At 52.7% G+C, this 21,911-nt stretch overlaps 2 protein-coding genes across 6 annotated transcripts in view; both read left to right on the top strand.

Moving 5' to 3' along the window:
• Positions 1-3,871: 3,871 nt before the first annotated feature.
• LOC128929603 (uncharacterized) lies at positions 3,872-5,792 on the top strand. The gene is made up of 2 exons (XM_054244809.2): positions 3,872-4,797; positions 5,654-5,792. Exons 1-2 carry the CDS (start codon positions 4,075-4,077, stop codon positions 5,684-5,686), a joined length of 756 nt encoding a protein of 251 aa, XP_054100784.1. The 5' UTR covers positions 3,872-4,074; the 3' UTR covers positions 5,687-5,792.
• The window catches only part of TET3 (tet methylcytosine dioxygenase 3), a 119,395-nt gene continuing 103,260 nt past the window's right edge, over positions 5,777-21,911 (top strand). Inside the window, exons 1-2 of one of the 5 annotated variants that reach the window (XM_035272217.3) lie at positions 5,777-6,381; positions 21,536-21,592. In XM_035272217.3, coding sequence (XP_035128108.1) covers positions 6,079-6,381; positions 21,536-21,592 — 360 coding nt within the window. In that variant the 5' untranslated portion in view covers positions 5,777-6,078. Of the gene's footprint in view, positions 6,382-17,193; positions 17,516-20,473; positions 20,601-20,707; positions 21,341-21,535; positions 21,593-21,911 lie in introns of those variants that run through there. The other 4 variants (XM_035272220.3, XM_035272219.3, XM_078349042.1 and 1 more) reach the window with 4 other exon arrangements.

Below are 21,911 nucleotides of genomic sequence, written 5' to 3'. Positions count from 1 at the left end.
TGGCCAAGATAGTGAAACCCCATCTCTATTAAAACTACAAAAATTAGCCGGGTGCGGTGGCACGTGCCTGTAATCTCAGTTACTAGGGTGGCTGAGGCAGGAGAATTGCTTAAACCTGGGCGGTGGAGGTTGCAGCGCACCGAGATAGCGTCACAGCACTCCCGCCTGGACGATAGATAGAGTGAGGCTCCGTCTCAAAAAAAAACCAAAAACCCCAAAACAAAACAAAAACAAAAAATCATAGTATAGATATCCTACACATGTCACACTCACCAACGCGGGTCCACAAGCAACCTACTAATGAGTCTCCCTTTCCCCGAGAGCAAAATGCTGGCTTCTGCCTGGTATCAGCTCTAGCATTAGTGGGCTAATTTCAGAAGCCCTGGATAGTAGGCCTGATTCTGCCACATAGTAGTGACTGACCTTGGACAAATTAACCCTCTGAGCCCCAGTTCTCTTATCTGTAAAGTGGTGATAATACTAAAAACTGTGTCATAGATAAGGAAAGTTAACATTTGCACATTTGTTGTATTCACCACTCTGTGCTGACAGGATAATGTGTGTGGAAGTGCTTTGAAAAGGGAAAGCTCTGTGTAAATATTAGTCGATAAAATTTTTAGCCAATACATGACCAAAGAAATAACACGTCCCAAATCAAATAAACCTCCCAATGCCTTCAGTCTTTAAAACTAAGCCCAGGTATGGATGTCGATATGTCTTTACATTTCTACAGAAGGTCCCCTACACAAATCTCATTCTTAAATAAGGACAAATTACTTATTAGCTGAAGAGGAGAGAGGTCAAGTACCTCAGAGGCGGCTAGTCACATCAATCATCGGAGTTCAGCAGCATCCAACGGTGTTAGTTCCACGTGTTAACTTCCTGAAGAGCCACAGGCTTGCACATCCAGTTATGCTTCCTGTCCCTTTCCTTCCCCATGAGGAATCCACTTCAGTTCATCAATGGGGTAGGAAAGCCTCCCTGTTTTGCAGTCTTCCTTCCATGCTCCAGGCATCCAGGGAAATGCCCCTGACATCCCTATAATCCCTTGAGTTCGTAGGGCTTCCTCCTCTAGCAAGATTTCCCTTTCCAGCCCTTGGGGCAGCGGCACAGCCTAGCTCTGACCTCGCAGGAACAATCGCCTAAAAAAGGCTCCACCCTCAGCCGCTTGGGGTGGCGCCTGCCCAACTTGCTCCTAAAAGGAGCCTCTCTCCCTCTGTCTATTCTAAGCGCCTTGGGGCCTAATCGCAGTCTCTGCTTAGGTGCTGAACTTGCTTCTCCCCGGCTTGCTGTAGTCCAGTGCTTCTCTAACTTGACATCACCTGAGGGGCTAATTAAAACAGATTGCTGGACCTGCCCCCAGAGTTTCTGATTCAGTGGGGTTAGGATGGGGCCAAGAGCTTGCATTTCTAGCTAGTTCCCAGGAGATGGTGATGCTGCTGGTGCCGGGGCTCCCTTCTCGAAACCACTGCGTGTAGGCTAATAGAGCCCAGGAGGGAGAGGCTCATCCCATCCCCACGCCCACCCCCGCTGCTCTCCTGCCCTGGGCACAGTGTGAATAGGGAATAGCCGCAGCAGCCCAGGAGGCAGGAGAACTGGAAGGCAGGACCTGAGGAGTGTAGACTGTTGTATCTTGGGCATACCTGACCGGTTTGTGCAAGTCATGAAGCAGGCAGGAAAGAATCCTATGGGTCTTCAGTGTTATTGGGGTCTCTCATTGATCAGGCTCTACTCACCTCGTGTCATCCTTCAACACAGTGGTTGCGTGCTAGTTCCAGGGTTACAAGGTGAAAAGAGCGTGCTAGCCCTCCAGAGGTTGTAGGAACTGGGACAGAAACATGTAAACCATTACAGTGCCCAGTGCTGATGAGATAACTCTTCCTAAGCAAGGTGAGTCAAATTTCTGTGGAGGGAGGGTGGGTGGGGCTCTGGAACTGTCTGAGCGGCTGGAGGTTTCATGGAAGAACAAGCACTTAGGACTTGCAGGATGAATGGGAATTTGGCAGATACAAGGGGTAGCTGAGGAATGAGCAACAAGACTGCCAAAGTGTAAGGTTCCAGAGGCTGGGATGGTTTGACAGCCAGCTCTCCAGCCCGGCCAGGTTCCCTCCAACCTTTCTGGTGGCCCCTTCTCAGCTCCTGTCCATCATGGCTGGTGTTCCCTGGGGCGCTCTCCACTTTTACTGCCAATGAGCTCCTCCACTCCTGAGGCCTCACTGATGGGGCCCAAATCTGTTTCAAACCCAGGCCATGGCCCCTCAGCTGCACACTCACCTCCACAGGATGTCCCCATCCCCAGGCATCCTTCCTTGTGCATTTTGTCACAGTGAATGGCACCAGCATTCACCCAGTTACCTAAACGAGAGGGCTTTATGAAATGACCCTCTCATACATTGCTGGAGAAGAGTAAATGGCACAGGAACTTGCTGGTGCCATTTACCCAGAGAGAAAACAAGAGGACGGCTGCTGAGCTCTTCTGAAAGTCCACAACTTACTAGCTGAGTGATCCTGGGCAAGTTACTTAATCTGTTTTCTTATCCATAAAATGGCTTTGATGATACTACCTACCTCACAAGGTTGTCATATGGATTAAACAACATTAGTTGCTGTTATTCATTGAGCCCTATATTAAGTCCTTTACTTGGATTCCCTTGAAGATGGAGCACCGAGTCCAAGGTCACACTGTTACCAAGTGGCAGGTTCAGGTTTGGAAGCCAGAGTTCTCTAGCTCCAGAGCCACCTTTGTCACCTAACTGCCACACTTTCTGAAGACTGTATGCCAAATAAGGAAATGCTTATGGTACAAAGTTAAGAGGATGGCAAATTGCAAAATCAGTGCGAGTAAATCCACAAATAGCAAAGGCTGCAAGGGAATAGAGCAAATGGTTAAATATGGTTTAATTTGGTATTTTTTCCCTCCAATATCTGTATTTTTCACATTTTCTGTATACACGTTTTTTATTAAATTACTTATAACATCAAAAGTACATTACATTAAAAACAATTATGAGTCTATAACCTGTTTCCCTGATTGAAAATTACACTCTTCTTGGTATGTATTTCGTCTTGGTTCTAGTCTTACTACCCTGAACAGAAACTCTTCAATCCTCCCAACGGCCGTGGTAGGAAGCGGATATTGCAGCCATGACCACCTCCATCCACCCCTCGCTGACAACCTGGATCCTGCAGCAAGCTGTCAAAATCAGAGGGACATTCCAGACAGAACCCGGGCTGTTTTACCGCCTAGGGCTTTCTGGACAGCGCTGCTTCAGATCAGTTACTTTTTTTTCTTTCTTTCTAAATAGCCGGCCGAATGCTCTTTTTCCAGTTCTGGCTGAGTTGTTAGCTGCAGCCGGGCGGCGACGCCTGCCAGGTACCTGGCTCCGTGAGCACCGCCCAAACTGGTCAGGCCAGTCCGTCCTGTGGCTGTTTCTGCCAGGACTCGCCCAAGTGTGTGTACGAGTGAGTGTGTGTCAGAGACCCACCCTGCTCCCCTGCAACCCAGGTAGGTGGAAGACAGTTGCAGGCAGCAGCCTGGCAGTCAGGCCAGATGGGTGGGGCTGAATTAATGTAACCTGGAATTTCAACTTGGCCTGCACAACAGGTGAGGGAAAAAAAGCAGCAGAGAGAACGGGCAGTTTGGCAACTTGGAAATATTCCTGAGCCTTGCCCCTTACCCCCTGCCTGGAACATAGCCCAGGGTGATGTTCCTTCTCCTTCTCCAAAGTGTCTGAGCCAGGTTTTAGGGCTCGGTCGCGCCACGGCCCCCTCAGAGGCTGTCCGAGCCCCTCCTGAACGCTGTCCTCCTCAGTTACCCTCCGCAACGCGCCCGTTCCCCCTCCTCTGGGAGGCAGGGCGGGGGTATCGGATTAGTCTTTGTTTTCGATGCGAAAGAGCCAAGCGCGGAGCGGGGCAGGCTCGCAATGGCAGGGCCGTGGGGTCCACCTGGACAGGGCACTCGGCCCTGACCCCCTGCAAGGGTGCCCTTAGCCTCTGCCCCCAAGCAACCCCTTCTTGCCGACCAAGCTGACTCGGTACGCAAACGCGCGATGTCCCCCATTGTCCTGCCTCGGAATGAGCCAGCGGCAGCCGGGACAGGGGGGTCAGTCGGGCCCGCCGCTCAGGCCTCCCGGGGGCGCCGGGGCCGTCCCGGACCGCTCGGGCCCACAGGGAGTGGCAGGAAGTGGGGACACCGAGGGCAGCTCGGCCGAGGGCCTAGGCTGGGAGGTCCGCGTGCCCCACCCCGCCTCGCGGGCTCTGGCTGCAGCCCCACCACAGGGCGAGAGTGACCAGCCCGAAGGGGGCGGCCGCGTCCCGGGAGGGCCGACCGCGGGGGTGGGAGCCACTGCAGGTGCAGAGAAGCGGCGGCCCGGCCGGAGCCTGCCCCTAGCCGCTCGCGGGCCGCCCGCCCGACCCCTCCCCTCAGCGAGAACCACCACCACCCTCGCCCGGTCCGGGGCCCGGCGGGGCTCGGCGGGGCCGCACGTGTGCGCCCTCCCGGGCGGGGGAGTCCCCGGGCGAGCACGTGCCGCGGTGCGCGGGGGGCGGGGAGTCCCGCGGACGCCTTCATTGCTGCTGCTGCCGCCGCCGCGGCCGCCGCTGCCTCTTCCTTCCTCCTGCGCCGTCCCCTCCTCGGCCCGGGTGGGGGGCTCCGCGCGCCGAGCTCGGTCGGGCCAGGCGCTCCGGGAGGCGGGCGCCCCAGGCGGCGGCGGCGGCGGCCGCGACGGTGGTGGCGGCGGCGGTGCGGGCCGAGAAACTTTGCCCCTTTGTGCGCTCCGCCCCGGAGGCGGCGGGCAGGTCGGTGCAGTCGGTGCCTTTCCGGCTCCGGAGTGGGGGAGGGGCGGCGGGAGGCGCGGGGGGCCCGGCCCGGCCCGGGGGAAGGGGCGGCCCGGAGCCGGCGGGGGCCGCTCCTCCGGTGTGGGGGGCCGGACGGGGGTGCTGAGGGGAGCTGTGCGGCGGAGCTGGGCGGGGGCGGGGGCGGGGGCGGCAGGGCGGGAGCGGGGGCGGCGGAGCCGCCGGAGCCGACTGGCGGAGGCCCCAGAACAAAGGAGCCCGAGCGGCGGCGCGCGCGCGGCCCGGCCCGCGGCTCGAGCGCGCCCCCCTCCTCGAGCCTCTCGGCGGCGCGGGCCGCCCTCCCAAGTCCGGCCGGCGGGCTGCGCTCGGGCGGCGGGGCGGCGAGGCGGCGGGGCGACAGGCGCGGGCTGCCCCGGGCGCGCCCGCACCTCCAGGCCACTTCCTTGACGGGGGCGCCGGGGCAGCCCCGCAGAGCGAGGCTCTCAACAAACTTTATTTTGAAAGCTCAGCTCCCTGTTCGAGGGCCTGGCGGCCTCCAGCCAGGGTGTGTGGGGGAATTTGGGTGAAACTCTCACCAGCCCGTGGGGGTGGGGAAGAGAGCAAATTTCTTAGAAATCTCACCTTGACCACCCCCTTGAATCCTTCGTCCGGGGCCCCCAGCAACCCTGAGACCTGAGGCCGCCTCCCTCAGACAGGGAGCGGGTGCTGGGTGCGTCCTGTCTGAGGTTTTGGGCAGGACCTCATTTGAGCAGCCCCATCTCTTCCCCCATTTTCTCTCTTCCCAGAAGCAGGAAGAAGTGACACGTGAAAGTTGTCCCTGGGCCCCGAATGATGCGCTTCCCCTTTCTGTCTTTTTCAGGCAGCGCTGCCTTCTCCAGCGTCCAGACCCTAGAGGAAAAATACCAGGAGAAACTGCTCACTCAGCTCTGACCCACCACACCCCCACCTGCTCACCTAATGCCTGGGTCCAGGGTGGGTGAGGGTGAAGAACCCACCAGGCCAAGATGATCCTTTTTCTGGAGGCTGCTGCTGGTGTCCTCCCCCAGATCCCGGGCCCCAGCAGGTGGGAGAGTAGCCCCCTACGGAGCCCGATCAGACTGTTGCAGAGGAGGTGAAGAGGGGTTGAGAAGAGGCGTCCATCTGAGAGACTGAAGCCACTTGCCTTCATCCTTATAGATTCTTGACTGTTCTAGGCAAGAAGGACCTGTTGGTGGCCTTTGCAGGTGGCAGGAAACTGGATTGTGGTTCTGCCCCTGCACCTATGCCCCCACCTCTGGCAGCATCATGAGTCAGTTTCAGGTGCCCCTGGCCGTCCAGCCGGACCTGCCAGGCCTTTATGACTTCCCTCAGGGCCAGTTGATGGTAGGGGGCTTCCCGGGGCCTGGGCTCCCCATGGCTGGGAGTGAGTCCCAACTCCGAGGGGGAGGAGATGGGCGGAAGAAACGGAAACGGTGTGGTACTTGTGAGCCCTGCCGGCGGCTGGAAAACTGTGGGGCTTGTACTAGCTGTACCAACCGCCGGACGCACCAGATCTGCAAACTTCGAAAGTGTGAGGTGCTGAAGAAAAAAGTGGGGCTTCTCAAGGAGGTAAGCCGGCCCTTGTTAGGCTACCCTGTCCCTTCCTCGAGGGCACGGTGATCCCGGGGGTCTTGTTCAAGCAAGGCTTGTCCAGTTGAGCCCATTCTCCCATTTCTGATCCTCTTGGTCCAACTTTGAGTAGGAGTGTAGCAGACGTGTTTGGGCTCCTTTGCAGCGCTGACAGTTTGTATGAGAGTAACTGGGAAGAAGGGGGCTCTGAGCTCGCACTCTCATCTCTGATGTTTGCATTCTACCTTTATCTCTAGAAGTTTCTGGTCCTGCTGCTTGAAGCCTCAGATGTATTTCAAGGTCATGCTAATCCTTGGATGACTTGGGTAGTGATGGTTTAAGATAAGGGGTGGAGGCTGATGGATTCCGAGAGAAAGTTTTGGGTTGACAGGGTGGTTTTATGCTGCCCTGATGGGGTGGGATGCTTCTTTCATCGTTTTTCTCAGATGGCCAGAGAGCCAGTTGAGACTGTTTGGGAATCTAATGAGAAACTGATGGTTTGGGTTCCCCTATCTTAGTACTTTTTCGGTCAAAAACTTTATCTCTGTGTTCTCAGGACCTGGCATAGTTAGTGCCTGGAGTTCTCAGGACCTGGCACAGTTAGACCTGAGTCCCTGTAGTAGGGACTCAGATACTAATTGCATGAACGGATGACATGCTTTTGAGACACTGTCAACCTCAGGGAGGTGTACTCCCTTTATTTGGGGGTGGCAGGGTGGAGGAGGAAAGAAGGATTTGGGATGGGAGCAGGCAGGCGGGAAGAAAAGGGAGAGACAGTGACCTTACATTGGCCATCTTTCCCTTCCATTATAGTGGCGGACTGCCGGCTTGGGGTTGGTGACAGCTGCGACAGCAGAGAGTTGGCAGAAGTAGGGCCGGGTGAGGTTGAGCAGCTTAGGAGGAGCAGTGTAGCAGCTGAGGTCACTCCAGGCAGGGGAACTGGCGCTGGACAGAGACAGAGGCCTGCGCTGTCTTGAAGCTCCCCCTTGCTCTAAGGGCCCAGACAACTCAGGCCCCCTCTCTGGGTCTGTCTTTTCATTGGGGGAAGTGGAGGAGTTGTACTTGATGGCTTTCAAAGCTCCTTCCAGCTGGGCTGGAAGCTGCTTGCTTCTGAGGACTAGAGCCCCTGTGGCTGCGATAGGCTGGCAGTGGGCTGGCAGCTCTTGCTCAGGGTTTCCCTGACAGCTTAGTGCAGAGCTGCATGGCAAGCTGGTGGGGCTGTGGTCTCATGGCCAGGAAGAAAGATTTAAGTGCAGGGGATGGGGAGGTGGGGTTGCTGGATATTTCTGCCCCTTCTCACCTTGTCTTGTCTGCACCCTGTGGAAGCTATATGTCCTGACCCAGGGACTGCAGACTCGGGGTCCTGTTTCCTCTGTCTCTGGTTAAAGCAGACATCTGGATCACATATGCAGCCACCAGCCCCAGCCTGGGAGACCTCTCTGTTGCTGGTGTTGGGGGGAGTTACCATCCTGCTGGCCCAGTGCTCTGTGGGTCACTACTGAAAGCAGGATGCTATGAAGCTGGGGAGGCTTTACTTCTGGACATAAGAGCTGGTGCTTTGGTGTAAGGAGGAGCTGCTGAGTCTACTTTGTAAAGCTTGATTCCTTTGTGCCCTTCCTTCTAGCATTCCTTTTCTTCCCCAGCCCCCATTGTCTCACTCAGTTCCTCCCATACTCAAACCGGAGGGGTGAGGATGCTGAGCTTCCTGGGCTAGATGTTCTTGGAAGCAGTGGCTCTTGTGAACCGAGTTGAAGTGCTGCTTTTGGCAACAACAGAACATACCTGAGTGAAAGGGGCTGGGAGTGAGGCCAGGGCCTTGTCATCCTGTGGGTAAGCTGTCAGCCCAGGCTGCCGGGTGGTCTTGGTTAAGATATGGATCTGGGGTGGCTGAGGCTTAGAGACAACCCTGCTGAGAGGTGTCTGCGTCCTTGTGGACCTTGTCATGGCCAACTGCCCCTCTAAGCCCCAGGGTCAGGTAAGGTGAAGCTGGATGGTCTTGGGTCTCCAAGGACAAAGGGTCTACATGCTGATCTGTGGATCAGTGCTGGCCCACAGTGGAGTTCTCTGTTTCTAGAGAAACAAAAGGGGACAGTGGAATAAGTTTTTTCATAAAGCTAACTTTTTGTGAATTAAAGAGCTTTCTACCTTTTTCTGAGGATAGATCCTTTCTACTTCTTGATGTTTAAAATACGCTTTCTTAAAATGTGCTTTGTGAAGTGAAGGTGTGATAAAAAATAGACTTTTTTTTTTTTAAGTCTTTGCTTGGTAAAGTACAAAATGGTAACCAGTGCCTGTCTGAATTTTTTGTTTTTTTTTTTTGGTCTGTGAAGGCTGAATGCCAGGGAGTCACTGTCCAGGCTATGCTGCATTTAATGGGCATATCTCTAGCATAATTGAAAAGCTGAGACATGCCTTAGAGACTGCCTGAGTGGATGAGACCCCAGGACCAGCCCAGTATTTAATAGATGCTGGGGACTGCTGGGACCGTAACCATTAGATCTTAGCAGCTGTGTGGCAGAGGGAACGTGTCCCGGGATTGGGGAGGTTGTTTTGGCGGTGACTGTTCAGGTGGGGTGGGACATAGTAAGTATCCCTAGGAGCCCCTCCGACATCAGACCATCTACCTGCGCCCCTGCTGTGTGGCATTTCCTCCCCTGTGAGAGTGCTGTGCTCTGGCCACTCTTCTGTACTTGCCTTCTGTCTCCATCTCTCCTAGCTGTCTTTGGGGCTTCCTTTGAACTGTCTGCCTACAGCTACTTTATATCATCCTGTAAGGAGATTATCTTGGGTTTTCCATCTTCTTTCCCTGCTCCTCACTCTTTTTCTCAGTGGGCTTTGTGGGTGAGGAGGAAGGGTGCAGGGGAATCCCTCGGAAAAGAACTTCAGCATTTTAGGACTAGAGCCAGATGTCTGCCAGATTTGAGACAAGATACCTTAGAATTTGGAATCTTTTAACAATATCAGAACACCTGATGAATCCTTGACCATCATGCTGGTGGTTCTGTCTTGCTGAGGTTGGAGGCTGTGGAGAGAAATGCTTTCAGGCTGGTCCCAGCATCAAAGGGAGAATTGACTGGAGAAGTAGAAGTGATGAGAATTTTTAGGATGGGCCTTCCTGCTCTGGGGGGAGGTGACTACTTCTCTGGGTCCTAATGTGAGGTTGGGGTAGGTAGGTAGTAGCTGTGCTCTTCCTTCCTAGTTCCAAGAAGAATTTAGAGGAGGCTGTTTGATTTCATATTCTTTCTATCTGAGTGGTGGCTTGGTAGCACAATGAAGATGACTGATTAGAAAAGTCGGGTTTGCTGAGTATGGAGGCACAGAAGGTAGGGCTCAGAACCCAGAGTAAGTGCTGTGCCCTTACTGTCTTGGGCGACCAGTGCTCCATCCCTTCTGTGTCTATTTTCTCAATTGTAACATGGGAGCAACCCTTCTTTGTAGGGTTGTCATGAGGATTAAATGGGATAAAATGTGTATAATATCTGGCACATAGTAGGTAATCAATGCATGATGACAAAACGTTCCTAAACATCTAGAAAGGGATAAATCTTTATGCATCAACAACTGTGGATTTGTCTTTGAGCTGTAAAGATGCAATACAAGGGCTGGGTATGGTGGCTCACTTTTGTAATCCTAGAGTTTTGGGAGGCTGAAGCAGGAGGATTACTTGAGACCAGCCTGGACAACATAGCAAGACCCCATTGCTACAAAAAAATAAAAATTAGCCACGCATGGTGGCAGGTGCCTGTCGTCCTAGCTCCTGGAAAGACTGAGGTGGGAGAATCGCCTGAGTCTAGGAATTCGAGGCTGCAGTGGGCCCTTGGGCCACTGGACTCCAGCTTGCATACAACTCCAGATGAAATACAAATTAAGTGTTTATCTCAAAGTATTCCCCTCACTTGTTCATAGAAGAACCGTGAGGCAGAACCATAGAGCAAGGCAGAGGGAGGGAGGGAGGAGTTTGCTAGCCTCCATGTGGGGTAGGAGGCTAGACACCAAGGAGTCACTATGGTCCTGGGCTTGACTGAAAAGTTGCCCATGGGTGAGGGAAGTGAATAACTTAAAAGTAGAAGGATAACCCTTTACCAAAAAGAAAAAAAAAAAGCGCAGTAAAATGTATGCATGAGTTTGGAAGCATGACTGAGAACGTTATGGGTGAAAATTAGAGAAATGGAAAGATACATGTTATGAGAATACTTTCTAGCCCTCAGCCAAGTGGACTTAGATCTTGAAACATCTCTGCCAGATTTGAGACAAGATACCTTGGAATTTGGAATCTTTTGACAATATCAGAACACCTGATGAATCCTTGCCCATCTTACTGGTAGTTCTGTCTTCCTGAAGATGGAAGCTATGGAGAGGAATGTTTTTGGGCTGGTCCCAGCATCAAAGGGGGGATTGACTGGAGAAGTAGAAGTGACAAGAATCTTCAGAGAAAAGGGACCTCAATCTGAGCATTTGTCAAGCCTAATCCCCAGGTGATTTGTATGTTCATGAGAGTTTGAGGAGCTGTCTACAGCCTTTCTATGACCAGAAAGACATGGGGGTGGTGTGGGGGTGAGGTGACAAACAAGCTGTGATGAACAGCCAAAGGGAGGAGTGTTTACCATAGTCTTTAGAATATTGTTTTTCAAATGCAAGCAGTTTTTAACCCCATGGCCACAGATTCTAAAAGAAAATTAGCTGGAGGGATAGGATTGCTTGTTAAAAAGGAAATACTGATAGAACAGTCATGAATGGTAGCTTCAGGAGGAAGGTGTTGGTGGGACTAGGGAAGGACTGAACCATCTGTGTGGCTGTATGGGCTGTTTTCTAGTGAGGGAGGGGGTAAAAGGCCCAGCACATTATGTGGAAGGTGGCGACATGGCACTGAAGCAGAGTCAGCAGTGTGGTGTGAGCTCCTAAGAGGAGCATCAGGAAGTCCAGTGGCCACAATGTGCTAAGGCTGGTGGAAAATGCTCATGATAATGTCTTGTATATAGTTCCAGCAAGAAGGAGAAGGAAGAAGTAGGCTTACAACTTTCAGGGATCAAGAGTGTGGACAGACACTGGGTTCCTATGGTGTCAGAAGATATAACCTGGGGAAAAGAGAGCCAGCCAGCTCCCCTACCCAAGTCTGAGTCATTCGCTTTCTCCTTGAACACCTGCATTCATGCTCGCAGAATCATAATCTTTTTGTTTTTTTGTTTTTTTTTTCAAATAGAGACAGGGTCTCACTATGTTGCCGAGGCTGGTCTTGAACTCCTGGTGAATCACGGTTTTTATGGAATTATGATGGTTGAAAGAGGGCCAGAAGACCAGAGATAGGCTGAAAGTCCAATTTCTCAGAGATTTTGACAATTGTAAACATGTAAGCTTAATGTCAGTTTTTGACAGTTCTAGAAAAGGTGGTTTGTGAAACTTTAGAAAGGCAAGTGATAATCATTGAGGGTCCCTGTGGTTCTTTTCAAAGCAGCTGAGGCAAACCGACAGATCTAGAAGTCCATAAATAAATGATGGCATCTCTTGCCAGTTCGTTGGATAGATGAGAAGTCCAGTTTTTGACTTAAAGTCATCCTGAAGGGAGGGCACTGCTATAACTACCCTTTTCAGTCTTTCTATCAACCATGTAGATCAGAAGTTCCACACTGGGATCACCCGGGGAACCTAATACAACACAACACGGTGCCTGGGTTTCCCCCCCCCCCGCCCCCTGGGATTCTGATTTAATTGATCCAGAGTGGACCAAACTGGGACCTGGCTCCCAGGTATGTAGTTAGCATGGAAGCCCTCTGGTCCAGATGAGAGATGATGGACACCTACCTGGACTCTTATGGCAAATTGCTCACCTGAGTCCTGGGACACCTGCTTGGTCCACAGCATCATTTCCACCATGCTGCTCAGTGAATCGGCAGCATTGGCATCACCTGCAAGTTTATTAGAACTGCAGAATGTTCATCCTTACCCCAGAACTGCTGAATTACAATCTGCACTTTGGCCCGATCCCCAGGTGATTTGTATGTCCATGAGAGTTTGAGGAGCTGTCTACAGCCTTTCTATGACCAGAAAGACATGGGGGTGGAGTGGGAGGTGAGGTGACAAATAATCTGTGATGAACAGGCAAAGAATTCCAAGTGCTAGCAAGGATGAAGATGATGACCCAACCCATTTCTTGACCCTCTAAGCCAAGGAGACAAAACCTCTTGATTTACTGCATGTTTCTGCTTGTTCTTCTGGCATTTGTTTCCTTTTAGTTTAGTGAGTTAACAGTAAAACCTATCAATAAAACTGATCTACAGAGTTATCAGAGAACTCATGTATTTGTTCTGAGAAGAGTCAGGAAAGGGCTCTCACATGATGTTTGCTGCTCAGCAGCCTGATTCAGGAGGTTGGAGCTCCCTGACACAGTAGTAGATGGTGGTGGTTGTGCAGAGGAGGGGGTGTGTTAAGAAAATCTTGGGTCTCATGGAAGGATCTGGAAGCTTATGGAGCAGAATGGATGTGTGCACTTTTCACAAGATGAGGTAGTAGGCGAGTGAGATCTGTGGGTGGGTGGGTGGGTGGGTGGCAGTGATGATGCAATTATTACGTTGAATAATAGAACCAGGGGCTAAGGAGGTTGGGGCAGTCAGGTACAGTGAGTCCCAGCAAGACTCGGGGATTTAATCAGCGCAAATGCAAAGGCCTATACTTGTTTTAAAAAAGAAATGTATGAGCTCTGGCTTCTTAGCAGGTAGAAAGAACTGAAACTCTAAAAAGAATATTGACAGTCTTGAAATCTGTCAGAGTGGTCACATGTAGGACACTTGAAGGAAGCAGTGCTGTTCAGCTGCTGATGAGTAAAGGAACACAGGTTCAGGCAAAGCTTGTATGAAGAGGAAGTTGGTTCCCTCATTGGAGGGAGTATGCAGGAATTTTATTAGTGGGTGAAAGTTATTAGACAGACTGAACGCAGGTTAAAGAATTGGCTGACATTTTTGACTATTCCCACACTGAGGAACTAGCCCTGAGAGGTCCTGTGTGACCAGTGCCTGCGTGAGTCTGGTTGCTGGCTAGCAGGAAAGTTATGAGGATATCCTCTGGGTTGAGGTGAGGTAGGGAAGAGAGATTCACATTTGGCAGTCTCTTGCTGAGATTATGTGAAGTATATTATCAGGTCTGTTTGTGTATGTGTGTGTGTGCTTTAGTTTTTTTATTTTTATTTTTGACAGAGTCTCACTGTGTTGTCCAGGCTGGAGTGCAGTGGCATGATCTCAGCTCACTGCAACCTCCACCTCCTGGGTGCAAGTGATTCTCCTCCGTTAGCTTCCCAAGTAGCTAGGACTACAGGCACATGCCACCACACCTGGCTAATTTTTGTATTGTTAGTAGCGATGTGGTTTTGCCATGTTGGCCAGGCTGTTCTCGAATTCCTGAACTCAGGCAATCCGCCCACCTTGGCCTCCCAAAGTGTTGGGATTACAGGCAGGAACCACAGTGCCCAGCCTGTTTTCATGTTTTTTAGACAACTGCATTGCAAGAGGCATGACTCTTAGGCTGGCAGCATTTTGGTCAACTTTTAGACTTAATCTTAGACCTAGACCTCATTTCAGACCTCAGTTGAGCTAAGGTCTCTGAACTTTTCTGGAAATTTCAGCCAAATGTTATGTGAATGTGCAGGGTTGTGTTTTCTCAGGGGAGCGGGTCCAAAACCCGAGCTGTCTATTATAGTTGGTGGTGGTTTGTGGCTCATGTATTGGACAGTGCAGGTAGAGAGCATTTCTGCCATCACAGGAGGTTCCGTAGGACAGTGCTGGGAGCCAGCATTAGAGTAACCCTATATGGTGCCTGAACCCTCACCAAGGGCTTGTTCAAGGTTGGGAAATAGCTTCTGGATTGGCAGCTCTCAGGGTTTGGGATCCCAGCCCCCACCCCAAGGTAAGTGGCGAGGTCTCTGAACAGTACTTTCCTGGTTTCTAACTGCACAGCCCACTGCTTCTCCTTGAAGGCACTTTACTTGTCTGCTATGGGAGACCACAGATACATGGGTAGAGGTGTTGCGCTCCACCCAGAGGCTCTCTGAGGATCCCTAGTGGGGAAAATCATTCCTCCCCACCTACAGTCTTGGTCAGCAGCCCCACTGAGCTGTGTTCATGTTGACTTCCAGCCCCAAACTTATCTCCTGGGTCTTGCCTGAGTTGTCCTCTCTGTCATGGGTTTTCTTCTGGAAAAGGCAGTGTGGTGACTGGGTGGGCCAGGAGTTGTCACTAATTTCCCATCCCATTCCCCTTCATTTCTTTACAGCTCCCTTTTGGAATGAGGGGACAGTGCTCAGGAAGAGAGGAGGTATTGGAAAGGAAAGAGACCCCTTCATCTTCCTTCTGAGTCCTGCTGCAACCTGGCTGGCTGTTTCTGGGAGAGCCCTTTGTGTTGCTGTGGGCCTCTGCCTATGTCTGTGCAGGGCTGAGGCTGCTGCCACACCCAGGGTGGACAGAGCCGTGGTGACCTTGTCTCCTGTCATTTGCATAGGAAATCTGATAACCTAAGGGTTTTTTTTTTTTTTTTTTTTTTTTGAGACAGAGTCTCACTCTGTCACCCGGGCTGAAGTGCTCCCGGATTCGAGCGATTCTCGTGCCTTAGCCTGCCGACTAGCTGGGATTACAGGCATGCACCACCACACCTGGCTAATTTTTGTATTTTTAGTAGAGACAGGGTTTTGCCATGTTGGCCAGGCTGGTCTTGAACTCCTGACCTCAGGTGATCTGCCTGCCTCAGTCTCCCAAAGTGCTAGGATTATAGGTGTGAGCCATCATGACTGGCTCAATAAGCTGAATTTTAATAACCACTGAGGGAGGGGTAAAAAATAAGATTGGCAGCCCATTGTGGGATAACTGACTGGCCTTCAGGTGGCCACAGGTGTGGGGATTTGTTGCCTTCTTGCTTCAGGTAGCATGAGCATGCAGCTGGGGTACTGTTGATAGCTGTTCCTGTACTGCTGGCTGTGACTTGTACGAATTCTAGCTCCGTTGTGTCCTACCTCCACCACACCTGATGAGGGTGTTAATGGACAAAATAAGGCACCTCTCACTGCTGCTAGAGCAGCAATTCTAGATTCTCAGAATGGATGGGGAGTTGCATTGGATGGAATTATTTGGTGATATTGGCCATACTGTGGGTCCCCCCATGCCGCCTGCTCCTCCTAATTGCTGCTGGGTGGGGGAAGTCTCAGGAAAGGAGTACGGAGATGCTGGGTCACAAAGAAGTAACAAAGTACTAGACTAGAGTCTGCTCCACTTCTGAGTTTTTCTTGTGGGGAGGACATAAGTGGGCTCTCTCCTGTCTTATTTTTTGGTTGATTGATCTGACCTTTATGGTAAGCTCTCTGTGCCCCAGTTCCCTTAATAATGCTGGGAATGATCCTGGAGACCTAGAAGAGAGAAGGACGGCAGACACTTTCTGTGAGGGCTGGGTCCAGTCTGTACTGTGTTTGTGCTGCCGGATAGGGTGAGGTGCAGTGGGAGAAGAGCTGGTGCTACGAGGACAAGGAGAAACACTTTCCTGGTGTGTCCTGGGTCCCAGGATCTACAAGGTCCCTTGTGCTGGCAGTGGGCAGTCCCTCTCTCTGGTGCTGCTTCAGTTTCCTGAGGCAGGACATCATCTGCTTTGAACTGTAGACAGGCAGGTGGCCCTCCCGGCCCCATTCAACAAACCTCGCCTGGGACTAGCTGTTTGGCAGGCGCCACACTGAGTCTGAGTGGTGGGTAAAGGGAGGCACATTAACTCTGTCTGTCCTTAATGATCCTGCTGTCTGGGGAGGAAGACAAGCATGAAAACAAATAAAGTACATTCTGACAGGGCTGAAAGGGAGGGATGCCTTGAGGGCAGAGACTGGCCTTAGTCACCTTTGTACCCTTAGAGTGCAGCCTGGAAGGGAAGGAACATGTCTTGAAAGTGTAGTGTCATGTGAAGGATAAGGAAGAGGAGGACTTCCAGGAGGGGGAAGCACCTCCCTGATCTTGCAGTGTGTAGAGATGCTGTTCGATGCTGGCAGTAGGGGTGTAGAAGGATGAGGACAGATTGCTGGGTACCGCCTGAGGATCCTAGAGGTGAAAGGTTAGATGCTGTGTGTTAGTTTCTCTTGGAAGTCTTCTGCTGGGGCTGTCCCCAGATTTCTAGCTCAGCATTCGTATCCCACCTTCTTAATAGCATCATACAGTACCTTGTTATTTGCTTAGGTCCTGAAACATTTGGTGGTCCAAGGCTGTTGAATTTGAGGCAAGGAGACCTTGACGAGACTATAAGATCTTTTTCCACAAGCATCTTGAAGGGCATGTAGGGTATAGGCAGAGTGTCAGCTGCTACCTATCAGCCTGGGAGGTCCTGAATGCATGCTGTTTGTTGGTACAGAAGCACGACAATGGAGTTGTTGGCTGGCTCCGACTTGTTTCCCTCGAGTGTCACTGAGTGCCTTGGTTCAGTCTGGTTCTGCCGCATCTCCAAGGAGAGGAGCATCTTTTCTTCTTCTGTTGCTGCTGCTGCTGCTGCTGCTCCTCCTCCTCCTCCTCCTCAGCCCCCCTCCCCTGCGTGATTGTCGTTGACACAGACTTCCGCTGCCAAAGCTAATTGTGAGGCCTGATCAGTGAATGAAGGCAAAGGCAGTTCCCATGACAACCGCAAAGAGTTTCAAATATAGGGGATGATGTGTGTGTGATGGGCGGCAATTACTTGGGTGGAAATTGATGCGTGGACACCGGGGACTTCAAACATAGGCTCTGAAGGTGGAGGGGGTGTTGGGGTTTTTTTTGGCAGGATCCTTTGTGTGATGGAGAGAAAAGGAGGTCACAGACTTCTCTCATAGTCAATTCCAAGTGCCTTCAGTGTGTGGAATGTAGGCATAGCCCTGCAGAGGCTTTGGAGAGGCACGACTCCAGTCATTCTGGTTGGGGATGCAGGACACAGAGAGAGACAAATAACAGTACCAGGAGTCAGATGAGAAATGTTAGAAGTGCTGTTGGTTGGCAGAAGACTGGTATAATCAGAGAAGGCTTCCTGTAGGAAGCAGGGCTTAAACTGAGCTTTGAACTAAAGCCCTGTGAAGAGTGACCTCATTCAGGACACAGCCATGGTGAGGGAGGATGAGAAGCCTGTCTCCCTCTACCCTCTACCAGCTCTAGAAGAGGTAGGTGGATATGAAAATCATAGAGTGACACAGAGCAGCCTTGGCTGTGCTGCTGCAAGTGAGGGGGTGGCAAGAACCCTGTCCATTCATTTTCTGGCTGTGTGACCTTGGGGAAGATACTTAGCCTCTCTGTATTCCAATTCTTCATCTGTAAAATGTGCAGGAATATTTCTTGTCTCATTGGTTTGTTTAGAGAGTTAAGTAAGATGCAGTATATTGCCTGTCGCAGTGGCTCACGCCTGTAATCCCAGCACTTTGGGAGGCAAAGGCGGGTGGATTGCTTGAGGTCAGGAGGTCGAGACCAACCTGGTCATGGTAAAACCCCGTCTCTATTAAAAAAAAAAAAAGATGCAGTATATCATGCTCTAGGTATGAGGCCTGACATGGGTTTGGTGCTTGGTTGATTTCTTGCAAATGTCCCCTAGAATGTGTCTGGTTGTGTCTGCACTCCTTGGTCTTTGAATATCTGTGTGGAATCCGGCCTGTGGGTATCCATGTTCCTGAGGTTCTCAGTGTTAGGGCATTTTAGGTGTCCTGGAAGTGAGTGAATCCATTCATCTCTCCACTGGGGAGGTCTGTGGTCCCATTCTTCCTTCTGGGAGCACAGTATGGTCTGGGGGTTGTAATGGAAGGTGGGGAGGGGAGGGACCCTTGGCCCCAGGCAGAGGGGTTCCAAGTATCTGCAAATGGTCACTGTGAAGTGCAACATTTAGAAAAGGGGACAGATAGAGATAGGAGGAGCATCAAGAGGGGAGTGGAGAGCATACCAGCTGGAGGCAGAGTGGTCTGGCATGCACCTCTGTGACTCCCTTGAGCCCCTGGCACTCCTCGAACCTAGAAGAGGGAATGAGGCCAGGGTGAGATGGGGTAGGGAGCAGGTGGACTGCCTGGGGAACTATGGGCTCCTCCTCTAGTGTAGCCAAGGGCTGCTAGAGGGCAGGGTGGGACATGTGTTTGGGGTAGGGCTGAATTACCATGGGAAGATAAGTGGAGCCGGGGAGTTGGGGTGGGAACTTGGCTCTGTGGCTCCTTCAGGCTGCTGAGGAAGATAGGTGCTGATTGAGCAAGTCTGGGAGATCACAGTTCAGTTCTGGCAGGTCCTGCAAGGTCCCTCAGATCCTTGAAGACCTCAGGGAGAAGGCTGACCAGGAGAGGGGACTCCACATCTCAGTGCCCAGCCCCCTGCCTCTCCACCCTCCTTGTGTAGAAACTTGGCTCAGCACATTCCAGCTCTGTGCAGAACCTAGGAAAGTAGGGAAGACAGGGCCCCTGCCCACGTGGGAGGACTGCTGTATAAATAAATAAGGGGGTGTCTCATTGTGACTGGTGCCCTGGACAAGGCAGTACACTGCTCTGTCAGGACCCGGGAGGAGTGGATGACGCTCGTGGGAACTTGGTGATCTGAGAAGCTGGGGACTAAGCCTTGCACCATATTAGCTTGCCAGGTCAGGGGAGGTGGAGAGGGATCCAGGCAGAACGAACAGCACTGGGACGTCTCTGAGGTATGAAAACATTACTAGATCCAGGATGTAAAGGGAAGTGATCAGGTTCAAGTGACCTCGGTCGTCTTTGTATCTCACTGGGGTTGGCAGAGACAGACACAGCTTAGAGAATTGGAAACAGAAGGACCTAGATTTGAATTCCAGCCCACCACTCACCAGCTGTGTTGACAGGCGAGTAAGCTAACATCGCAAAGTCCTTTGGTTGCCCTGTTAGAGGTGAGGTTGTATGTGGAGTAAGTCAAATGAGATGATCCTACAATATGGTTGGCACAGGGCCTGGCATGTAGCAGGGGCTTGATAAACTGTGGCAGCCACTGCAGCAACTGTGCTAATTGTTACTATCCAAGCAGTGTTTGTCTCTCCTACCCAGCAGCAGACTGTGGGGTGGGTGGGAGGGCAGGGGTTTTGGGGACCATGATAAAGGAGGGACCCCACTTGGCCTGGTCATTGTCAAAGTTGAGGGGTACAGAAACCCATTGTTCCACCTGAGCCATGCTTAGGACACTGTTTCTTGCCATGCTTTGCCAGCTGCCTTCCTCCCCACCCTGGGAGGAGCCCAGGAGGGCTGTCCTTTGTTCACAGGGAGAAGCAGGTGTGGGCCCTGATGCCTCCTGGAGTCTCCTCACTGGATGGCCAGCTTTGCTTCTCTCCAAAGGCAGCTCATCCTGTTTTGAGTACCCACTTTGGTCCCCCAGGGAGGGGACAACAAGCATCTGTGGTGGAGTGGGTAGGAGAGCGAATCACTGGGTCAGGGGCTGTCACACATCCTAATGAATCCTGTGAGTCACTTCTCCCTGACCTTAGCTTATTCATCTGTGAGAATGAGAAGGAGCACCCAGTGAGCTCTTCTAGAAATTGATTCACCTGCAGTGAATACTCAAAACTGGATGAGGTAGCTGCTATTCGTAGTTCAGTTTTATAGATGAGCAAAGAGAGGCTACGAAAGATAAGTTACAACCAGCTAGGTAGTGGTAGAGCCTGGAGTTTGTGGCTCCCAAAGTATGGAAGTCACCTTCCTGGGAGGCAGAAGCTCAGGGGTGTTCAGCTACAGGGAAGGATTGGGGTAGAGAACGATGTGACCCAGGCGGCCCAGGAAGTAAATCCAGGAGTAGACTGCAGAGCCCTTCTCTCCCCTCTCTGTTCTTTATCATCTGGCCCCACTTTCAGCCTCCTGGTGAACCTTTCAAAGGCTGAGTCTGGAAACTGGAAGGCCAGAGCTCTTGGGGTCTCGGCTGCCTCCCCTCCTCTGCCTTTCTCCGAGGTCTGGGGGCCCTTGGCAGGTACCTCCTGTAGCCTTTCCAGGAGTGGAGAACCCATCGTGGGGTGGTGGGGGGGAGGCTGTCTTGGGTGGGTATGTTCTGGCGGGGGTAGGGGATAATCCTAGAGTGAGGTATGGGTGTTTGTGTTTGTGTGGAGGAAGGCAGGGTTGACACAGGAGGTGTGGGAGGAGGAGCCTGTTTTCTGAGGTGGGTGCTGGAGCAGGGAGGAGGAAAGCTGCATAGCTGTTAAAGAGTATGGTCTTCAGAGCTGACAGACCTGGCTCGGAGTCCTGGCTCTGCTGTTTCCTAGCTGTGTCACCTTGGGTATGTTGTTTCACTTACTGTATCTCCTCATCTGCAGAATGGAGTAAAGGTTTGTGCTGCTTAGGCTCTTCTTTGAGGATGAAGGGGCTGTTGCACCTCATGCTGTTGTCACAGGGCTTGGTGCTGTCCTAGCTGCTGCCAGGATGTTGCTGGGGTTAGAGAGTGGCAGAGCGGGAATCCCCCCAGCGTCTGCTCCGCTGCGCTCAGTTCCGCCCCGCCCGGAGGCACAGTCTGTCATCTTTGACCCTGGAGGCGCAGAGGACGCCTTCTGGGTATTACCTTCGGGGTCCCCGCGGGAGGAGGCCGGGGGTGCCCTGGGATGCCCCAGCTTGCCGGGGAGCGGCGCGGCGGGCCTGGGAAGCCGCCAGCGCGGCTCAGCAGCACCCTCGGCGGCGCCCCCGCCTCCCGGCTGGGTAGGTCCGCCGGGCGGGGGCAGGGCCGGCCGCGGGGATTGGCTGGCGAGCGCGCCGCCCCCCTCGCACACCAGCCCCGCGGCGGGGAGGGGAGCGCAGCCGGCAGCTGGCCACCGCCTCCTCTGCAGTGCCTCCCTCCGTGCGCTCCCTCCGGCGGGGATAATGGGAGGCCCGCCGGCCGATGCACCAGAGGAGGCCGGCCGAGGTAGAGCGCGCGGGGCTGGGGAAAGCCGGGCGGACGCGGGCGGGAGGTGGGGGGGGGGCGGCGTCCTCCCAGATCTCGGGGGGCTTCTCAGAGGAGAAATGAAAACAAAAACACACTGGAAGGTGAGGGAGCCCGTCTGCCGTGATCTGGGCGGCAGCTGGAGGCAGGAAGATGGTCCCCGATAGCCTTTCTTGCCCCGCTGCCTCCCCTCCCGCTCGCCTCCTTCCCCTCCAGCGAGGCTGGGGGCTGTAGCAGGAGGACTTTGCTACCTTCCCAATACCCGCCTGGCTCATGCGTCTCTTTGGTTTCTTTTGCAGGTGGAAATAAAGGCTGGTGAAGGAGCCGGGCCGTGGGGACAAGGAGCGGCTGTCAAGGTACCTTGTGTGTGTGCGTGCGTGTGTCTGCGCGTGTGTGTGGTGGCGGTGAAGTGTTTGACCGGATTGGATAAAAATAAAGGGTCTCCTCTGGTGATCCCTTAATCTCCCACTGTGTGTGTAGCAGCAGCTGAGGGGGAGGGGCGGCGGGGGTGTGGGCGGCCAATGAATTCTCAGGCCTGTGTGGGTTTTGTTTGGATTCTTTTTGCTTTCTCAGCTGGATGGTTTTGGGTGCAGTTGGGGTTTGGGGTTTGGTTTGTTGAACTGTTTTGTTTTTTTAAGACATGCAACCCACTCCCTACCCCTGCCTCTGGAAATC

Source organism: Callithrix jacchus, chromosome 14 (assembly GCF_049354715.1).
Source record: "Callithrix jacchus isolate 240 chromosome 14, calJac240_pri, whole genome shotgun sequence".
Taxonomy (NCBI): domain Eukaryota; kingdom Metazoa; phylum Chordata; class Mammalia; order Primates; family Cebidae; genus Callithrix; species Callithrix jacchus.
This window is presented reverse-complemented; position numbering and strand designations above follow the sequence as displayed.